The 17,246-nt window shown below is 39.1% G+C and overlaps 4 protein-coding genes across 5 annotated transcripts; 2 read left to right on the top strand and 2 right to left on the bottom strand.

Moving 5' to 3' along the window:
• The first annotated feature begins 47 nt into the window (after window positions 1–47).
• On the top strand, window positions 48–1,815 carry LOC136236700 (charged multivesicular body protein 3-like). The gene is made up of 7 exons (XM_066026927.1): window positions 48–204; window positions 256–316; window positions 364–543; window positions 1,148–1,269; window positions 1,319–1,430; window positions 1,479–1,528; window positions 1,641–1,815. The coding sequence occupies exons 1-7, from the start codon at window positions 163–165 to the stop codon at window positions 1,704–1,706; spliced, it is 633 nt and encodes a 210-aa protein (XP_065882999.1). The 5' UTR covers window positions 48–162; the 3' UTR covers window positions 1,707–1,815.
• LOC136236695 (histone-lysine N-methyltransferase NSD2-like) lies at window positions 1,691–4,742 on the bottom strand. The gene is made up of 5 exons (XM_066026919.1): window positions 4,623–4,742; window positions 3,336–4,570; window positions 3,076–3,281; window positions 2,927–3,024; window positions 1,691–2,878 (listed from the first exon to the last, which is right to left on the bottom strand). The coding sequence occupies exons 1-5, from the start codon at window positions 4,629–4,631 to the stop codon at window positions 1,847–1,849; spliced, it is 2,580 nt and encodes an 859-aa protein (XP_065882991.1). The 5' UTR covers window positions 4,632–4,742; the 3' UTR covers window positions 1,691–1,846.
• Window positions 4,701–6,959, top strand: LOC136236699 (vesicle transport protein SEC20-like). Of its 2 annotated transcripts, none has more exons than XM_066026924.1 (5): window positions 4,701–4,927; window positions 5,212–5,303; window positions 6,371–6,472; window positions 6,526–6,644; window positions 6,703–6,959. In XM_066026924.1, exons 1-5 carry the CDS (start codon window positions 4,748–4,750, stop codon window positions 6,909–6,911), a joined length of 702 nt encoding a protein of 233 aa, XP_065882996.1. In that variant the 5' UTR covers window positions 4,701–4,747; the 3' UTR covers window positions 6,912–6,959. The 2 variants fall into 2 exon arrangements, with proteins under 2 accessions (XP_065882996.1, XP_065882997.1); XM_066026925.1 differs by having other exon boundaries at window positions 4,893–4,927; window positions 5,395–6,472.
• Window positions 6,880–11,079, bottom strand: LOC136236694 (hemicentin-1-like). Its single transcript, XM_066026917.1, has 9 exons — window positions 10,056–11,079; window positions 9,468–9,827; window positions 9,119–9,415; window positions 8,708–9,028; window positions 8,627–8,653; window positions 8,256–8,564; window positions 7,819–7,956; window positions 7,373–7,714; window positions 6,880–7,218 (listed from the first exon to the last, which is right to left on the bottom strand). Exons 1-9 carry the CDS (start codon window positions 10,963–10,965, stop codon window positions 6,950–6,952), a joined length of 2,973 nt encoding a protein of 990 aa, XP_065882989.1. The 5' UTR covers window positions 10,966–11,079; the 3' UTR covers window positions 6,880–6,949.
• Between the last annotated feature and the right edge of the window lie 6,167 nt (window positions 11,080–17,246).

Genomic DNA, 17,246 nt, shown 5'->3' with positions numbered 1-17,246 from the left:
TCCAGAAGAATCACCCAGAGCAATGCCGAGTTCTTTTCCAGGGCGCTTAAGCGATAGTCGCTTAAAATGATAGTCACGTGTCGCATGATGATGTCATTTGTTATGGACTATATGCTCTATTTAAAGCCCACCCAAAAGGTTTGCTGTATCACGATTTAAAAAATGCCGCTATTCGGTGAGAAGAAGAAGGACCCTAAAGAACAGGTCAGCATTATTTGAATGACAGAGACCCCTTGCAAATAGTAATCTTATTAGGTAAGGGAATGGAAACACTCATTAAGATCAGAACAGAGAAAGATGGACAGACAGATTAACTGTACGACTCTTCTACATAATTGCATTCGTTACTGTTTCTCTTTGTAGCCATTCAAAGAGAGGAGGCAAAAGTAAAGCTGTCACTAAAAGATGCTGCCAAGAAAAATCAGATAGATGTTTGTAAGATCTTAGCAAAGGAGGTTGTTCAGTCACGCAAAGCCGTTAACAAGTTGTATGCATCTAAGGCCCAAATCAACTCTGTGATGATGTCAATGGACCAACAATTATGTGAGTATTATCACAGGAGTTTACGCTTAATGTTAGCTGCCTTGTTGGCTGTTGCATCATTGTGGCATGAGGAATGTTTTACAGTGTAGGCATGTCAGATCCCAGTATGGTTATTAGTGGTTGTAAGTAGCTCTTCTACTATAGTACACATATCATTGTTTGGTTAGTGATCAACAGTTCTTATCATGTTTGTAGTATGCGTACCTGTAAGTTCTACAGTTTGGTGAGTGTCAATGAAGAACACTTATACCCCCACTGAAAGTATATGCATGTACTTTGTCATACCAAGAACTCATATAGTTCACATGTAGAATACTGTTGATAACTGATAATGCAAGTTCACACATGAACACAAAATCCATTAGCAAATGCATACAAATCATGCACCACGCACACACACACACACACACACACAAATGTCTAACCATAGTGAAGTTAAAAGGAGAGCTTTTATAGTGTGGTAGGAACTTGTTAGTGTTTAAGTTTTAAACTATTTGTGAAAGACACCAGTAGCAAATGAAGTGATGAATGAGTGTCCTTAATGTATCAGCTGTATTGTATCTTAGCATGATTTTTTTATTATATTGACTGATGGCATTTTCAGCAATGTTGAGAATGTCTGGGGCATTGGCTAAGAGTACAGATGTGATGAAGACAATGAACCATTTAGTACGAGTACCAGAGATACAAGCTACAATGAGAGACTTGTCAAAGGAGATGACCAAGGTATGGTGCTCAATAACTATCATGACCTTGACCTCATAATGTTTCACAGGCTGGAATCATGGAAGAGCTAATTGAGGACACCTTTGAGAGCATGGAAGATGATGACTTGGAGGAAGATGCTGATAGTGAAATAGAAAAAATTTTATTTGAAGTTACTAAAGGTATGACTCAACATAAGAAATGTACCATTAATTCTGTTCTCTTATCAGGTCAACTGGGGGGTGTTGGAGATATTGGCACTACTCTACCAGTGGATGATGTAAGCATACTAGTTCAGTTTTTGGGACCATTGGCAGTATTGTAGCTAATAGTTTTTTGGGACCAAATTTGTGGAAGTCTTGTGTATAGTAGTTGAATTATGCTTTCTGCAGACACCCGAGGTGGATGACCAAGAAGACGATGAACTAAGAGCAAGACTAGCTAAACTGACTAATTAATAATATAGTAATAAAATAAGTAATGTACATAATACATATATATACACTATTTTACTGTGTGAACAATAATATCTCTAAACAATAATAAATAATATACAATAATACTGTACATGGTAGTAATAATAACATTCAGGACATGACTAAGTAATGCAAATGTGATCAACGCAGTACAGTACTCCGTCACATCCTTCTAGTAGTTCTCCTTCACCATGTCGTTTGCAAAATGATGTGGGGCATTTTGGACAACTCTTGTATGATTTTTTTCCACACTCATCACAAAAATGCCATGGACAACTCCACCTGCGTCTAGGGATATCATCAATTTCTAAACATTCTAAGTGGTAAGCCTTGGGACATAGCTTCTCATCACACATAACCAATTCACCTCCATCTCCACACCAAAAGCAGATGTCATCGTGGAGGGCAGCTGCACCAATTGGCGTCCGGAATTTCTTTTGCCTTTTCTTGGGCTTCTTTTTTGATTTCTTCTTTTTGACAACTGTTGTTGCCGCTGCCTCTCCTGCTGTAGAGGAGTGTGGTTTGTCTTTTTTGTCTCGTTTTGCTCCTAGGTACCCCAAACAGGAAGATGTGCCACAGAAACACTTCACTTTCTTGTCACCAACATAATCTAAACGATAATCAAATGTCAGTTCAGTACCAGCTGGAATATCAGTCATGGCAAAGAGACCAATACATGTTTTGTTGTTCACTGTCCAGGCCTGTGTTTGTAGGTTGGGCTCACAGCTATGATTGATAAACCTTGCTTTATTAGCCTTTGCACATGCATCTATTACCAGCCCAGCCTCCAAGGTTAACATATAAAAGTTGGTCACTCCATTTTCTTGTGCTTTTTCTATCCTCTCCTTACACATTTCATTACTGATCACTTCCCCAACATACTCTATCACAAAGTCACCATTTTTTATGTCATGGGTAGCCTTCAAACCCCACCCTGTGTTCTTCGTAAAGAATGTTACTGTGTCAGCATACTGTAGCTTCTGCATCCGTTGGTTTTGGCATAGATGCTTCACAGGACAAGAAGTTGATGAACATTCATACTTGGTAGCTCGGTTAACACAGATGGAATCAAGATCACAGGGGTGTTCCTCAGTACAGTGACAGGGTTCAGCTTCCTTGACAGAACGAGGGGCTGGCACTAGGTACTTGTTAGACTGCAAGTGGACATATCAATTAGCTAGCTGATTAACACACATGCTTACCTTCAAGTAGGAGAATTTTCTGCTTGGCCTTTTGTGAAGTTCCTTTTCTTCTAGTTTCTCTCTGGCCTCCTCATACAAGTCTACTGCAATGGCATAGCCTGCAATACAACATATATAATGAGGATAATGCAGTACTGTGTAGATCATACCATCTTTAAATTGTTGATCAATACGTTTAGAATTGTAGCTCAGGTGATCCATACTATCCGAAGTGAAGGGCAGGCACCTGCCATGGTGGGTCCAGCTGTGGTCACCAGACCCAAGGAACTCAACCAAAAATGTTCCCCGGTGTGATTTGTGCTTCAATAAACGATCAGGAACTTCTTTGGATGGAATAATTTGGCTTGGCCACCACCTGTACAAATAGATACGGTACACACAAGTGTCACCATGGATTAAATTAGGTTACCTATATACACCTAGTTTACACCAGACCACAGACCCATAAGTAGGGTTCTGGTAGTCTCGACAATCTGGACACAACCAATCATTACCAGTAGGTGCTACCTCCTGGGACAGGCACTCAGTATGATAAGCAGCTGAACAAAAATCACAGCAAAGTAGCAGTCCACCCCCTCCACAGTGCAGACATGTATTAAGATTAAAATGACCCGACCCCAATCTCTTGGCGTATGCTGATGGATCCACGTGCTTGTGACAAATCATGTACTTGGGATTGTTAGTAACTGCCTCACTGCCAGCAATCAGACAGGTTTCTCTATCGTGTAATGCAATGGGACACTTTAAGCAGTACAGAAACTTCTTAGATGTACTGGCAGTCATTAAACAGTAGGCACACTTGTGTCTGGGACAGACCAAGGCCTTCTTAGTATTGTCATAGATCCTGCTGTACTGCTGTAGGCAACTAATGTGATACAACTTGTTACAATTGGCCACTGTACAACACTCAAGCATCCCACTGCTTTGTTTACAGACAAAACACTGTCTTGATGCTACTGTGCATTCATCACAAATAAAACCACTGCTGTTAAAATCTGACGGTAAACCAAGACATTGTAAATGAAAGAGTTCATGGCAATCTCCTCCACAAGCGACTAAACAGTCAGAGTGGACATTGCACACTGCACAAACTCCACTTTTTAGTCTACTAGTAGAAGGTTCTTCTGGCATGTCCACAGATGATGCGACAGATGCTGCATCGTCTATTGAAGATGGTGGGGTAAAGAATTCCTCAGCTGAATCATCACCTATCTCCCTGAATTTTTTAATTCCATTACATTCCGACAGTGTCTTCCTTTTATGGTTTTTAACTACAACAATATTGCTATCTAGTTGCAGCTCAGGTTGCTTCTTTGCAGACAAACTCCATTTCTCAAGTTGCCCTAACCTCTTCCTTCTGCTTATTCTACCTAGCTGATAAACTCTGTCAGCAACTCTATCACTGTTCCCCTTCTTGCTCTTTCCTTTCTGTGAGTAGTCCATGTGTTTTATTGTAGTGCTCAGCACCCAACAAGTCTCCATATCATTCAGAAATCGCACATGATAGCTTAATTCGTTTTCTGATACTCTGTAGTGAGCGCCAGTCGCCGGGTGAAATGTTACAATGGCAGGAATATGGTCTTCTCCTTTCACGGCTAATACCAAATCTCCCGCCAACTTTTCAGGGCAAATATTTGTTTGCACCTAAAATATCAACAAATTGACACAACTAAACACTACAACAAACATGTTTTACCTTGGACATAGTCAAGTAGCGTAGCGCTGGACTTAGCGCCTTTTTTGAAAGCGGCAGCCGGAATGTAGAATGGGAATCGTAGTTTCAAATCCCATGTATAATTTGTAATTGTGGGTTTGAATATTATGGACGAAGGAAAAGAACAGACGTTCACTAATGACAAACACCACGAAGATGCGGTTAAGTTAGAGTTTAAGATAACTGCTGCTTTACAAGATCTACGCCAGTCTAATGATGATATTTCCGTCAACAAACACAACCAGTCAATTAGACGTGCCATTGACAACCTAAATAGCAAACTGGAGGTATATTGTTTACTGTGCAGAAAATGATTATAACGCACAGATATAATGACTTAAGTTATTACAAAAATTATCCAGGTAAGGGGAATTAACTGTGGGGGGGGTTCCAAAGTTTAATCACAGTGGAAAAAGGAAAAATTATACGAGTCAATGTTTGTCATCAGTTTCTGGTAGTATCCTTTTCTTAATCGCAAATCATTAGGGGTATATAGTCCTTGGGGGTATCAACAAGATCATTAAGGTACTAAAAAGACGAAAATTGTCTGTTTAAACTTGTTATTTTGCAGACTATTGAGCAGTTGTCCAGGACAGAGCTGAGAGAGGAAGATAGGATGAAATTCAAGGACATGACTGAATGGCATACAGCACAACTAAAAGAGTAGGTTACTAGTATTACTTCTTTTTTTTTTTTTTTTTACTCTGACCCTAATGGTACTCCCTTCCACCCACACGTCTCTATGGAAAACAAGCTAGAAGAACAACATAAAAAGGGAAAAAGAAAGAATTTACCTATAGAAAGGACACCTAAAAGAACCTACAGAAGCCCAAGGAATGTTAGTGAACTGGTAGATGCCCCTCTGCGACGGCGAGATCTACTGCCTGGGGCACACCAGGACGCTTAGAGCGTGATCGAGAACCACGGATGCACATGATGGAGGAGCGAAGCAAGGAGAACCCCAAACTGTAACGGAGCCAGCCCATCACCACTGAATATGGGAACTCCACTTCTCACTGAGTAATTGAGCCAAATGCTTATACGTAGGTGCATTTGGCTCAATTACTAGGTGCATTTGGCTCGGTTACTAGTATTAACTTCACATATAATGTATGTGTCAATGTAAAGCCCCACTGTGGCTATCCCTAAGGTGATGGCACCCTGGAAAAAGAAACAATGGATGAATTAACTTGCTAGGGCTGCCAATAATAAAAATTCACTTGATAATGCTTACACACGTAAAGGTTTTTAAGTCAGATGTCAAATTTGAAATCACTATATTTCCCCAGAAATCAGTGAAAGTTCTGATTTCAAAGTTTCATACAAAATTTCAGAAGTGGCACAGGCATCTCCCAATGGATTATATCAATATTCATTTTTGGGTTGGCCTCCTGTACTTACTTATCAATTTATCACCCATCCCTAGAATTTACTATTCCCCATTGCCAGGAGTTTCTTAACTCCTACAATAAATCCAGCTGTTGCATTTTGGGAAGTGGCAAATAATAAAAATAAGGTTTATTTTGAGTGTTGCAGAAGAGTTTCAACAATTTGCAACAGTTTGTTCACATGTAATATTTCCAGATGTACCACCACAGCTGTACAGCAAACAAATGCAGGTATGCCCAGTCAGTTTTCACACAACAAAAACAATCATACAGTTCCCTGATGATTAGTGGTTACCCCCCAGCCCATCTGTTGTACATTGTAACATTGATACCTCCTAACAGACTACAAAATGCAGTTCGTCAAGCTAACTTGGAGTGCAAGAAGGCAATGGACAAGCAGCAAAGACAAGATTTATTCTCAACAAAAGATGGCATCAGAAACAGGTGCCTTGTACACATGTCTGTGTGTATCACAAATGACAGAATGTTTACACAAGGAAGGACAACAGAGATAGTCTACTACAAACAGCTAGTACAATCACAGAGGGATTGATTGAGGCAAGACAGACCCTTGCTGCTCAGGTAAAGAGAAATGAAGAGGCAATGCATGCACTAGGTAAGCAAGACAGTGTAAAACTTCAGTAAAAGATTTAATTATTTTCTCCTGTATGTAGTATCATCTTCAAACAAGATCAAAGGAACTGACATAGAGATGAAAAACGTGTCTGCAGCTGTAAATACTTCTCACAAGTTGATCACCAAATATGGTCGAAGGGACATCACAGATAAAGTGCTAATGTCACTTGGTCTGTTACTATTTTTTGGCACCGTGTTCTATATTCTTCAAAAGAGACTGTTACCCAATTTCTTACGATGGACATGATATGTATAAAATATATTGACAATATAAAAATCACTTCATTATACTTTCCGTACTGTCAGTCTACATGCATCACTAGTTACTTTCCCGTACTTATTTGATACTGTGCACTGGTACCATCCACTGTCTTCTGTTGTTAATTGTGGTATAATCAGTTGTGGATTCCTCTCAGAGAACAATGACATTTTATTGAACTCCCAGCAGTAGCGTAGTGGAGGTTCACCTTTAGCATAACATACTAGTGTGACCTGGTCTCCCACAGTGTGGTTACTACCAACTGGATGCTGAATAATAACTGGTTTACCAGTACCTATATGACAAAAAAAGTACATGAAGTTTCCTTTCAGCATGTACACATATGTGTGTTTGAGTGTAGCGTGTGTGTGTGTCTGTGTGTACACATGTGCACGTGTGTGTGTGTGAAGTCAACATAATATATTTTGACTCAAGATTGTATCACTAACCTTGTGAATCCTTAGGTGGAAGTGAATGAATATTTTTCTCAGGAATATCAATTCTTTCAAAAGTCTTATCTAAAGAAGTAGGAGTTGACTGAGATCCTTCCATCATTGATGACAGCTGGTTGCTCATAGCAAGTACTGATGGTGGATACCTGATATCAGGATGATGGGTCACATCTGGTACAGTTCTGGGTATCAAATATTGACTTCCAGTAGTTCCAGATATCAGCATAACTCTGGCTGCAGCCGAGTTGACAACACCATGCATGTTTGTTACTTGGCAATGATATGAGCCAGTGTTTCTTGAAGACACATTGTGAATAACAATAAAGTAGTCTCTTTCACCTATACAAAACACAAGAAAACAGTAATTATGCATAACTGTACCTAAAACATCAATCCCATAAACAGTAACATTGTCAGCGGTAGCATGACAATGCTTTACATACCATATAAGGGTCTGTTATCACAATACCATTGATAAAACAATGGAGAATTTCCACCAGCCTTCACCTCCAATGTTACTGTGCTGCCCTCCACAGCTTGCTGGTTTCTGGGGTGGACAAATATCACGGGAGATCCATAACCTGTTTGTGAAAAAAGTAAACACAAACCGGACTGGTAAGTATCCTTAGTAACATGTCCTGAGTTTGAAGGTTTAAATGTGTGTACACTAATACAAATAAGACCATGGGCAAGTGTCCTGATTTCAGGGTGGGACCATCCTGCTTATCTAGGTGTACTGATTATTTCACAGTGTGTATGCTAATACTAATGGAACCATGGACGGGTGTCGAGAGTCTAAAAGTGTGTACCTTACACAAATGGGACTATGGGCAAGTGCCAAGGTGTACGCATTTACTCAGATATGTGATGATGAACTTACTGGCAACATTTGGTGGAGGTCTTGTATACTCTGGTGTTGAGTTACCAACTGCACCTTGTGGAGGTTGAAGTGATGCACCAATCCATTTTATGGCTTGTTCAAGCTGTGCCCACGAAGCATCTCTTGTTTTCTCTCTCCATCTTCTCAACAGCTGGTAGATCTTGGACATCGTACTACGTTGTTCATAACGAATTCTGGCCACTGTATTTTGATCAACATTAAGGTAAAAGCCTAGTTTCTCCCATCTGTCACCAATGTGTGTGAGTTGGCCAGCTATCTCTGACAATGTGCGATCAGTCAACTCTAAATCTTTACATAATGGGAATAAATAATTAATGCAGATTCAACATTACTCCTACTACATTCCTTACCATGTTTGGGCAATGGCTGATCAGGTGCTATTAGTAAACAGGAAGTATGACACCATTAATGGAAATAAAATAATCCCTTACCTTTCAGTTTTACAATGGTGGGGTCAGTCCATATAGTATTATGTGTATCGCTGATCTTGCAGCGATATAATCCTGTATCTTCTTCATCAATGCGTTTCAGTTCTAGCACTTGGTCTTGGCCAACACATCGTTCGTCTTTGTACCACTCATAGCGTAGGTGACCCATGCCACTAGCCCCACACATTATGATAATACTCTCCCCTGGTTTGGCTTCAACCTGAGCTTCTGGCTGTGTTGTGATTGTAATGGAGGACATCTGAGTAGTATTAGACTGTGATGGTACTGCCTTTGATTTGAAATGTTGAAATGGTTGACTTACTCCTAAAATAATAACAATCAGAGTTAAACAAACAAAGCAACATTAAATTGGGATCAAAAACAATCAAGGTGGGATCAACATCAATCACTGACCTCTTCTGTTGATCAAAGTCAACAGATGGTGGTGACCCAAGTGTTCGTATTCCCCTTGTAGGCTGGCAAAAAATTTGTCATAGCCGTTTTGGCCTTTTGTCTTCACCGCTGCCAAGAGGCGGTCAATGCGATCAGTGGGTGTCAACATCGGGTTAGAAAAAATGTAATAATCACTTTGTGACAGTAAATCATTCTTCATGAGATGAGGTAACAATGAATCGAGGTCAATGTATCTTTTGAAATCCATCTCGAGTTCTTTCAGTACTAGTTGAAAATCCGTTGTTAGCTTAGACGGTTCTGTGGATATGTAAAATAAGGACACATGGTAACAACCGATGGGTATTTGTACCTTTTATGGTTGAAGTAGATAGAGCAGTTGGTCGTAAACTTTTCACTGAAAGTTTTGCCGCCTTTGACACCTTTTTCACCCTCTCATTGACATCAGCCACATAACACACATAGTCTCCATCATCTTTTGAAGAAGCATCATTAATTATCAACTTGTTCAATACTTCTCCAATCAATGGTTTGCCATTTTTGAACCAAAGAAATGTAGGTAAGGCCATTCCTGGTGGGCCCAAGATGGATGCCCCACACACTAGGGACACCGAACCTCCTTCGGTCACCTCACATGCTGTTGGCTGCTGAGTTATATCAATATCAAGGATGCATTTAGTATCTCCAGCAGGTTTGCTATCTGGTACCATTTCTATTACAACATATAAAGACTCAATGATGACTATCTCAGCATTATTACCATTTAAACACTGACAAAATGATGATCTGGACTGACCTCATTTCCATGTGACAAGCCAAACATATACAATGATGTAACAATATTATTATGCTTTATCAGCATAAAACAGAAAAGACATAAATAAGTGAAGGGGAAAAGTAATGGGGATTTGTGGCATTTAAGAGTAGGAAACTAGCTTACCTTTAAAAAGCTTCATGGCTTTACTAGGCAGTTTGATATGGACAGTATCCTTGCCAAATTCATGCTCTTCAGAGTCCCAGTGAATCTTGAATGCAGCCAGGTAATGTGGCATGCCTTCAAATGCAAACTTCCACCTTCCATCTTTGACCTTTGTTACAACACCAAACTTCTCATAGTCAACATTCGAGCCAAATAGTGTCAGTAGCTGAACAAGATTCAAAAATTCAGTATCATTCTTTGAGCAAGTATAAGCAACACCCGATAACTGTCGTAAAAATTTTTCAACGTCTTGTGGAATTTTGTAAAGGGATTCATACAAAGTTATGGAAAGTGCTTGACAGTAATTCACATAGCTGGCTAACAGTAACAAATAAACGTTGTGCAATGAGTTATTTTGGCTGAACAAAATTCTGGACAATTTATTTAGGAATGGAACAACACAAATTGTGTCTAATCCATCACTCCAAGATAATTCAGTAGGATTTTTTTTCAAGTGCAACCCTTTGATCTCTATCACACAGTCACAGTGGTCTAGGGACATTGTTCTAGAGAACATTAACACAGTAGTGTTAGGTGCTTGTCTTAGTAAGGTTGTATTTTCTACATTGTCTATGAGAATTATCTCGTGGGTGGTGACACTATTAAAATGGCGGTCAGAGTTGTGGTCATTTATTTCAGCGATGTCATCAACTTTACTGACTATTGTTCCTTCTGATTTAAAATTAACTATTAGTCGATTCAGTAAACAGGTTTTTCCAACTCCTGGTTTTCCGTATAGTAAAACGTGGTGTCCCTTCCATCGCTCGAATACTTTCGCCGATAGTTCGTTCTCTTTAAAGCATGATCCTTCCGTATCACCATACGAGTCCTTCACTACTTCGAAACACAATTCAAAGTGCTTCTCTACCATTGTTTTGACGTCAAAGAAAGGTTCTTCCCCACATCATTTCCCTGGAAAGCCATAGAAATTCAAAACATCTTTTGTAGCTAGGGAGTACCCCAAGGAGTAGATATCCGGAAAATAACGACATTTTACAACATTGTACTTCAGCTCAGGGACCATGTTTTGTTATCAGACTTACTAGCTGGTTTTACACTTCTTTTTGACCCTCATCATGTTCTTTGAGACCAACAGACCAACAATGAGCTCATGCAGAACCACTATGGTAGTACTTCGACTGAAGTGCCACTATTTATTGACCGAAGCAGTCAAAATTTAACACTTAGCTATAGGTGCCGGCTATCATAGCATTTTTGGGTGGGTGCTACTTAGCGTTTTAGGTGCTACTATAGCACATCAGTATTAACAGTTTAGTAGCTGTATTGCCACAATCCATAACTGAACCACATGTACATGCACGCCGTAATGATGATGAGTCTGAGTCGGAAGTATGTACATCATACTAAGTGACCGCAGGGAGCTTACCATTATGAACTTCATACTAACTTCTAAATTTACAGTACTGTCAGTGCTAACTCTGATTGATATAAGCTCCATCACTGTGGGGGGCACTGATGATGAACAAGAACATGTGTGACAGTCCACGTTCTATATGTGCAGTACTTTGAATATAGCTAAGGTATTGTATTGTATTGTATTGTATTAATGCTATCCATTCTGGCATTCAGTTTGAATACATACGTAGTTTTAATTTGATGACTTCACAGCTTTACATGCAATATACTGCATATCAATGGTTTGGGGGTACAGTATTGAAGGTCTACTAGCTTTGCATGGGCACACCAGCATAATCTGCCGGGACACTTGGTAATAGTCCCAAATTATCCATTATAGCATTTAAACTGGCCTAGCTATAAAATCAGGGCACCTTGATATTCAGGACATGCACATTTGGTTGGTACGTATGACTGTCCTTAATACACAAGTATCCTTGCAAGTTTCACTGTAGTTATAGAACACATTGTAGAGGATTTTGCAGAAGCAAGGCATACAGCCGTACACATGGATACACGCGCTGTGAAGGCATCAACAGGAGATGCGTGCATGGTCACTGACTATATAAAGGCAAGTACACAGAGCCGGGTGACAAAAAACTAAGCAAGCACAGCATCTCTGGCTACATGGCCAAATTCCAAGAAGGCTAGACATCTATGCACCAAGTGGCTAGGATGGTTGTTACAAATTAATTAAGCCTCCATGCATGGTGTCAGAAAAAATTGACTGAGCAAGTGGAAGTGGTTAATTATTGTCGGCTTCAAAAACTGTCTAGAGTAGCTAATATAGAGTTGTCCAGCTGTTGCTTATATACCTTGACAGATTGGACAAAGATACAGAGGTACAGAAGACTTAAGCAATGACTCTCGACAGAGTCTTTAACCACTAGTTTTTAAAGTAATGTTACCAATAAACCAATTGTGGTCGAAGGGAATTCCATGGGAAATACCCGCCGTGGTTGATATCTTGATGTCATTATGTAAGCTTCAATATAATAGACCATGTAAATTGTGTAAATAAAGCCTAGATATGTGTAATACACCAGTATCATGTCCTTTGCAGTGTACATGTTGTATGGACTTTTATCTTAGGACCTGCCTTATAGTGTATACAAAGGGAATCTTTTCAACTTACTAAGTGAGAGTTGTTAATCACTGATTTTTTCTTTTTTTGTAGCCGAGTTAGTTCTCTTGCTGGCATGTATGCAGCAAGAGAACTAACTCGGCTAACTCGGCTAGATGCAGTGGACTCTGGTTATGATGTTGATGTAATCTACTTGGATTATAGCAGCAAAGCTTTTGACTCAGTACCCCATTTTAGGCTCATTGAAAGTTGAAGGGATACGGAATAGGTGGGAGTCTATTGTTAAGGTTGAAGAGTTTCCTATTTGGCAGATTCCAGAGGGTAGTACTCAATGGAAGTGTGTCTCAATGGACTGGAGTAACTAGTGGAGTTCCTCAAGTATCAGTACTGGGTCCACTGCTTTTTGTGTTATATATAAATGATATTGCCGAAGCTATCCAGTCTGAATTAGGTGTTTTTGCAGATGACACAAAGATATTTTCAATAATTAAAAGCATATGTGATGTGACAAAACTCCAAAGAGACTTGATCAACATGCAAGAATGGAATGGAATCTGGTTACTGAATCTTAACTTAGAAAAGTGCAAAGTGATGCATATACCTAAAAGCACAGGAGCAAATTATACAATGGAAACTTTGGGGTCTACTGTAGAGTTGACAAAGACAGATTTTGAGAAAGATCTAGGCGTATGGGTAACATCTTCTCTTAAACCTTCCTTGCGCTGTGATAAAGCTGCAGCTGCTGCAACCAGAATCCTGGGAATGCTTAAAAGAACATTTACAAAATTCTCTAAAGAATTGTTTATCTTCCTGCATAAAACTTATGTTAGACCACAGCTAGAATATTGTGTCCAGCTTTAGTGTCCATATCTAGCCCGGGACATTGACACTCTAGAAAATGTACAAAGGCAGACCACTAAACTTGTGAATGAACTAGTCAAACTACCTTATGAGTCAAGGTTAAGAAAACTCGGACTCTATTCTCTTTACTGTCGATGACAACGAGGGGAACTAATCGAAGTTTACAAGCTTTTACACGGTTATTATGATATCGACTGGTCAAGGTACTTTACTCTAAGCTCTGTGCATCACACAAGAGGACACCACTTGAAACTTTTCAAAAAACCATCACGTCTACTTTTAAGGTCGAATTTTTTCACCCAGAGAGTGATAAATACATGGAACTCCCTGCCAGCAGAAGTTGTTTCAGCACCAACAATCTATACTTTCAAAGCAAGTCTTGATAATTATTGGAATGACATAGGATATGGATATGAACAAAGGCCTAGTGCCTAAACTTTATTTTTGTAACCCTGTTTGTATATCCATCCATTAATAATAATAATAATGTACTATATATGGTTAGGCTATTAAGACCAACATTCTAGCTACCCAGCATGGTGTACAGGAAATCTTCAGTGTACTTTAATAACTTCAGCAATATCCATCTATAGGTAATCAATAATCACTGCTGGTTTCAAACACATAATTATGCCTTATGGTCATCATAGGCGGTGGGTGGAAGGGGGGGCTAGCCCCCCCTCAGAATGATATCATGCTGAAATTATCCTTCTTGGAGTGGGGCTGAAAACCATGATTATTTATTATTTATCTGATTTGTCAAAAGAGACAGGGTGACACCAAAAGGCAGAGCCTGTACAAGGGTGTTTCCCTAGAGATCGAGATACTATAAAGATCGCCCAAGAGAGAGAAGAACCATCAGTATTACTGATGACACAAACAATTATAATCAAATGTCCTCGGACACATGCTACCACAAAAATAGGGCATAAAAAGCCCCACAGGTGGGCATGGCAAGGAGTACAATTAACAAAAAACAAAACACACACACAATTAATGATGAAAAATGTCTTGCCAATATGATGTTCAAAAGTCTACACACCATTCTTGGCAGCTCTTCGCCATAAATATTCTCCTAGAAGAGGATATTGAAATTGACGCTGCTAAATCAAAGTGTGTAGCGAGCTATCAATGTAAGGATTTTTATGTAGTTTATCAGCTATTGTCAGCTGGCTGTGACCTTTTTTTTTGGTCTCACCCAGCTGGAGGCAATGTAGTGCCTCAATTCATTTATCCGCCCCTGGTCAGCCCCCCCTCATATCAACTACTTCTAATCCTCCGCCACTGATGGTCATGTTGAGCTGCAGAGCATTTCATTGTAAACCACAGGACAACAGGCAGCTGTAACAGCTCATGGCTGGGTGATTTGCAAGCATGGGTTGCATTATAGATTGTAACACTTGTGCATGAGTTTCAATCCTGCTGCCTGTTGTATAACTATTCAGTGTGCGCATAATACTTTCCACTGATGGGCAGTGTTGGGAGTAACGCGTTACGTAATATTATTACTTTTGTGGTAGCTATCTAAGTAATATAACGAAATACGCTATAAAAACAGGTAATATAACTTACACATGCAACGCGTTACCGAAGTAATTAGTTACTGTAACGAATCTAGCTAACTATAATCTAATATTACGTAATATTATTACTAAAAGTAACGAAGTTACTAATCTCGTTAGTAATCCACTGAGTAACGCCAAGCCACAACGAAGTAATGAAGCCTACTGAATGAAGCTTATTCACCAGCTTCTTACTTATAACCAAGATTTGCACATTGTCCAACAAAATCATGTCACGTGATAAGGTGGTAGTTTCACACGTGACAGCTTAAGGCTGTGAACACAAAGTAATATGATATGCAATATTATTATAGTTACTTTATTTTATGGGTAGCTAATATGTAGCTGTAACTAAATAGTTCAGTTGCAAGTAATATGTAATATGTAACTAGTTACTTTTACAAAGTAACTTGCCCAACACTAGGGTTTCCACTCAAAATAGGAAGGTGCTTCATTTTGTTGTTTCTCGTGATTTTGACACAGATTTACCTTTAAGATAAAGCAAACAAGTGCTAATTTGTTATTGGAATCTTTGCAGCAGTCACTATCAACACAATTTTACCATATGTGAATATCCAAAAAGTGGTCACGTGATCAAAAATACCTTCATGTAGAATTTCCACTGCAAAATAAGATTATTCCTCAGCCTTTTTCATTGTTTCTGATGATTTTCATGCAGGCTGACCTTAAGATAAACAAGCAAGTGCTAATATACTATTAAACTGTTTATTACTTTCACAGTTTTAACTGTAAATACCCAAAAAGTATTCACGTGGCCAGCAATCCCATTACAGCTATAAAGGATGTGCTATAGCACTACAGGATGTAGAAGTCTTCATTGTAAGCAAGAAAATATACTAATTGTGACTTCAGTCACCATAAAATACAGTGATTTTTACTAAGCTGCCCAATTTACCTATTATGATATTTTTGGTCACGTGATTACTTTTTGTATGTTTTTGTATGTTAAACTTATGCTGATACCCAATGCTACAAGCAATCCAATAATAAATTAGCACTTGTTTGCTTTATCTTAAAGGTCAGTCTGTGTGAAAAACACCAGAAACAACAAAAGGAAGCACCTTCCAATTTTGAGTTGGAAACCCTACCAACACTGCTGATGGGACTATACGTACAGGGTGGGCCAGTTAAGTGCATTCATGTATCTGTGTCACTGTGCATGTGCTATCATGAACCATGATATAAACCCTAATTAAAATAGGGATAGTAGTACTTATGTATATGTTGTACTGAACAGAACAGTGGTGGATTTTGGGGGTGGGGTCTCTTGACCAACCTTCCAAAATACAGTCATGAAAACCTCCTCCAATGATTTTACCATTTGTGATTTTTAGCCGCATAAATAGTTGCCACTGTACTCCCAACTCTGACTCCCAACAGCCAGCCTATACATGCTAATTAAAACCCACAATTGAGTGTTGTATGGTTAGCTGTGCATATACGAGTGATAGTGTATAATCAAACAAAATACAAACAGTAACTTTCCTTTGATTGTTGTCTAAACAGCTATATAACTACACAATCTGTTAAATGCAATATTCAGAGTTTGTCAGCATTTTCAAGCTGAACTGCATTCAAATAATATAAGATCATGTCTACGTAGCTACTACCATTGTATTGAGTGCACACAGGTGTGTACTGTGCAGAACTCCTGTACAGGCTGTGTAAAATAGTTCAACAGCTGCAGGAGGGTAGCTGGAAACCCAGGCACATCAACAATACTATAATAACATCAAAATTGAGATACTCAAATAATCAAATAATTATACAGCACTGTGTCTGTGTGTCAGGAAAATATTCGGTAACAGTAGCTAATAGCTATTTTACTAAACTGCTGAAATCATCCACACATTCAATTTCAGATAGGTTTTATGTTCAAAAATTTCCTAGGTGGTTAGTTGCCCCCTTTCCAAAAGTCTGGATCCGTCCCTGGTACTGAAGGTCTGCTAGCGACCTATATAATAAAACTTTAGTGGGTATTGTAGGAGCAATGTTACAGCATTGAATTATAGCAAGGGCACAAATTATTGTTATTATTATAATACATGGGCACATAGTCAGGAATCCCAGGACTAGTTGTCAGTACATTGTTTTGAACTCAGACCAGTGGAACAAGTATGTGATACTCTAATAAAGCAATCATGTTGATACTTCAAACAATTGAGTGTCATGACAATGTACCAACTATTATGCAATTTGCTATTCTTT

This window comes from Dysidea avara, chromosome 10, assembly GCF_963678975.1.
Source record: "Dysidea avara chromosome 10, odDysAvar1.4, whole genome shotgun sequence".
In the NCBI taxonomy this organism is placed as follows: Eukaryota; Metazoa; Porifera; class Demospongiae; order Dictyoceratida; family Dysideidae; genus Dysidea; species Dysidea avara.
This window is presented reverse-complemented; position numbering and strand designations above follow the sequence as displayed.

Coding starts and splice junctions, on each gene's coding strand:
- LOC136236699 (XM_066026924.1), top strand. CDS start 4,748: ATGGACGAAGGAAAAGAACAGACGTTCACTAATGACAAACACCACGAA. Junction 4,928..5,211: donor ACCTAAATAGCAAACTGGAG/GTATATTGTTTA, acceptor GTTATTTTGCAG/ACTATTGAGCAGTTGTCCAG. Junction 5,304..6,370: donor CATACAGCACAACTAAAAGA/GTAGGTTACTAG, acceptor ACCTCCTAACAG/ACTACAAAATGCAGTTCGTC.
- LOC136236700 (XM_066026927.1), top strand. CDS start 163: ATGCCGCTATTCGGTGAGAAGAAGAAGGACCCTAAAGAACAG. Junction 205..255: donor AGAAGGACCCTAAAGAACAG/GTCAGCATTATT, acceptor TAATCTTATTAG/GTAAGGGAATGGAAACACTC. Junction 317..363: donor GATGGACAGACAGATTAACT/GTACGACTCTTC, acceptor TTCTCTTTGTAG/CCATTCAAAGAGAGGAGGCA.
- LOC136236695 (XM_066026919.1), bottom strand. Junction 3,282..3,335: donor TGTAAACTAGGTGTATATAG/GTAACCTAATTT, acceptor CTATTTGTACAG/GTGGTGGCCAAGCCAAATTA. Junction 3,025..3,075: donor TGATCAACAATTTAAAGATG/GTATGATCTACA, acceptor GTTGTATTGCAG/GCTATGCCATTGCAGTAGAC.
- LOC136236694 (XM_066026917.1), bottom strand. CDS start 10,965: ATGGTAGAGAAGCACTTTGAATTGTGTTTCGAAGTAGTGAAGGACTCG. Junction 9,416..9,467: donor ATCTACTTCAACCATAAAAG/GTACAAATACCC, acceptor ACATATCCACAG/AACCGTCTAAGCTAACAACG. Junction 8,654..8,707: donor CACCATTGTAAAACTGAAAG/GTAAGGGATTAT, acceptor GTTTACTAATAG/CACCTGATCAGCCATTGCCC.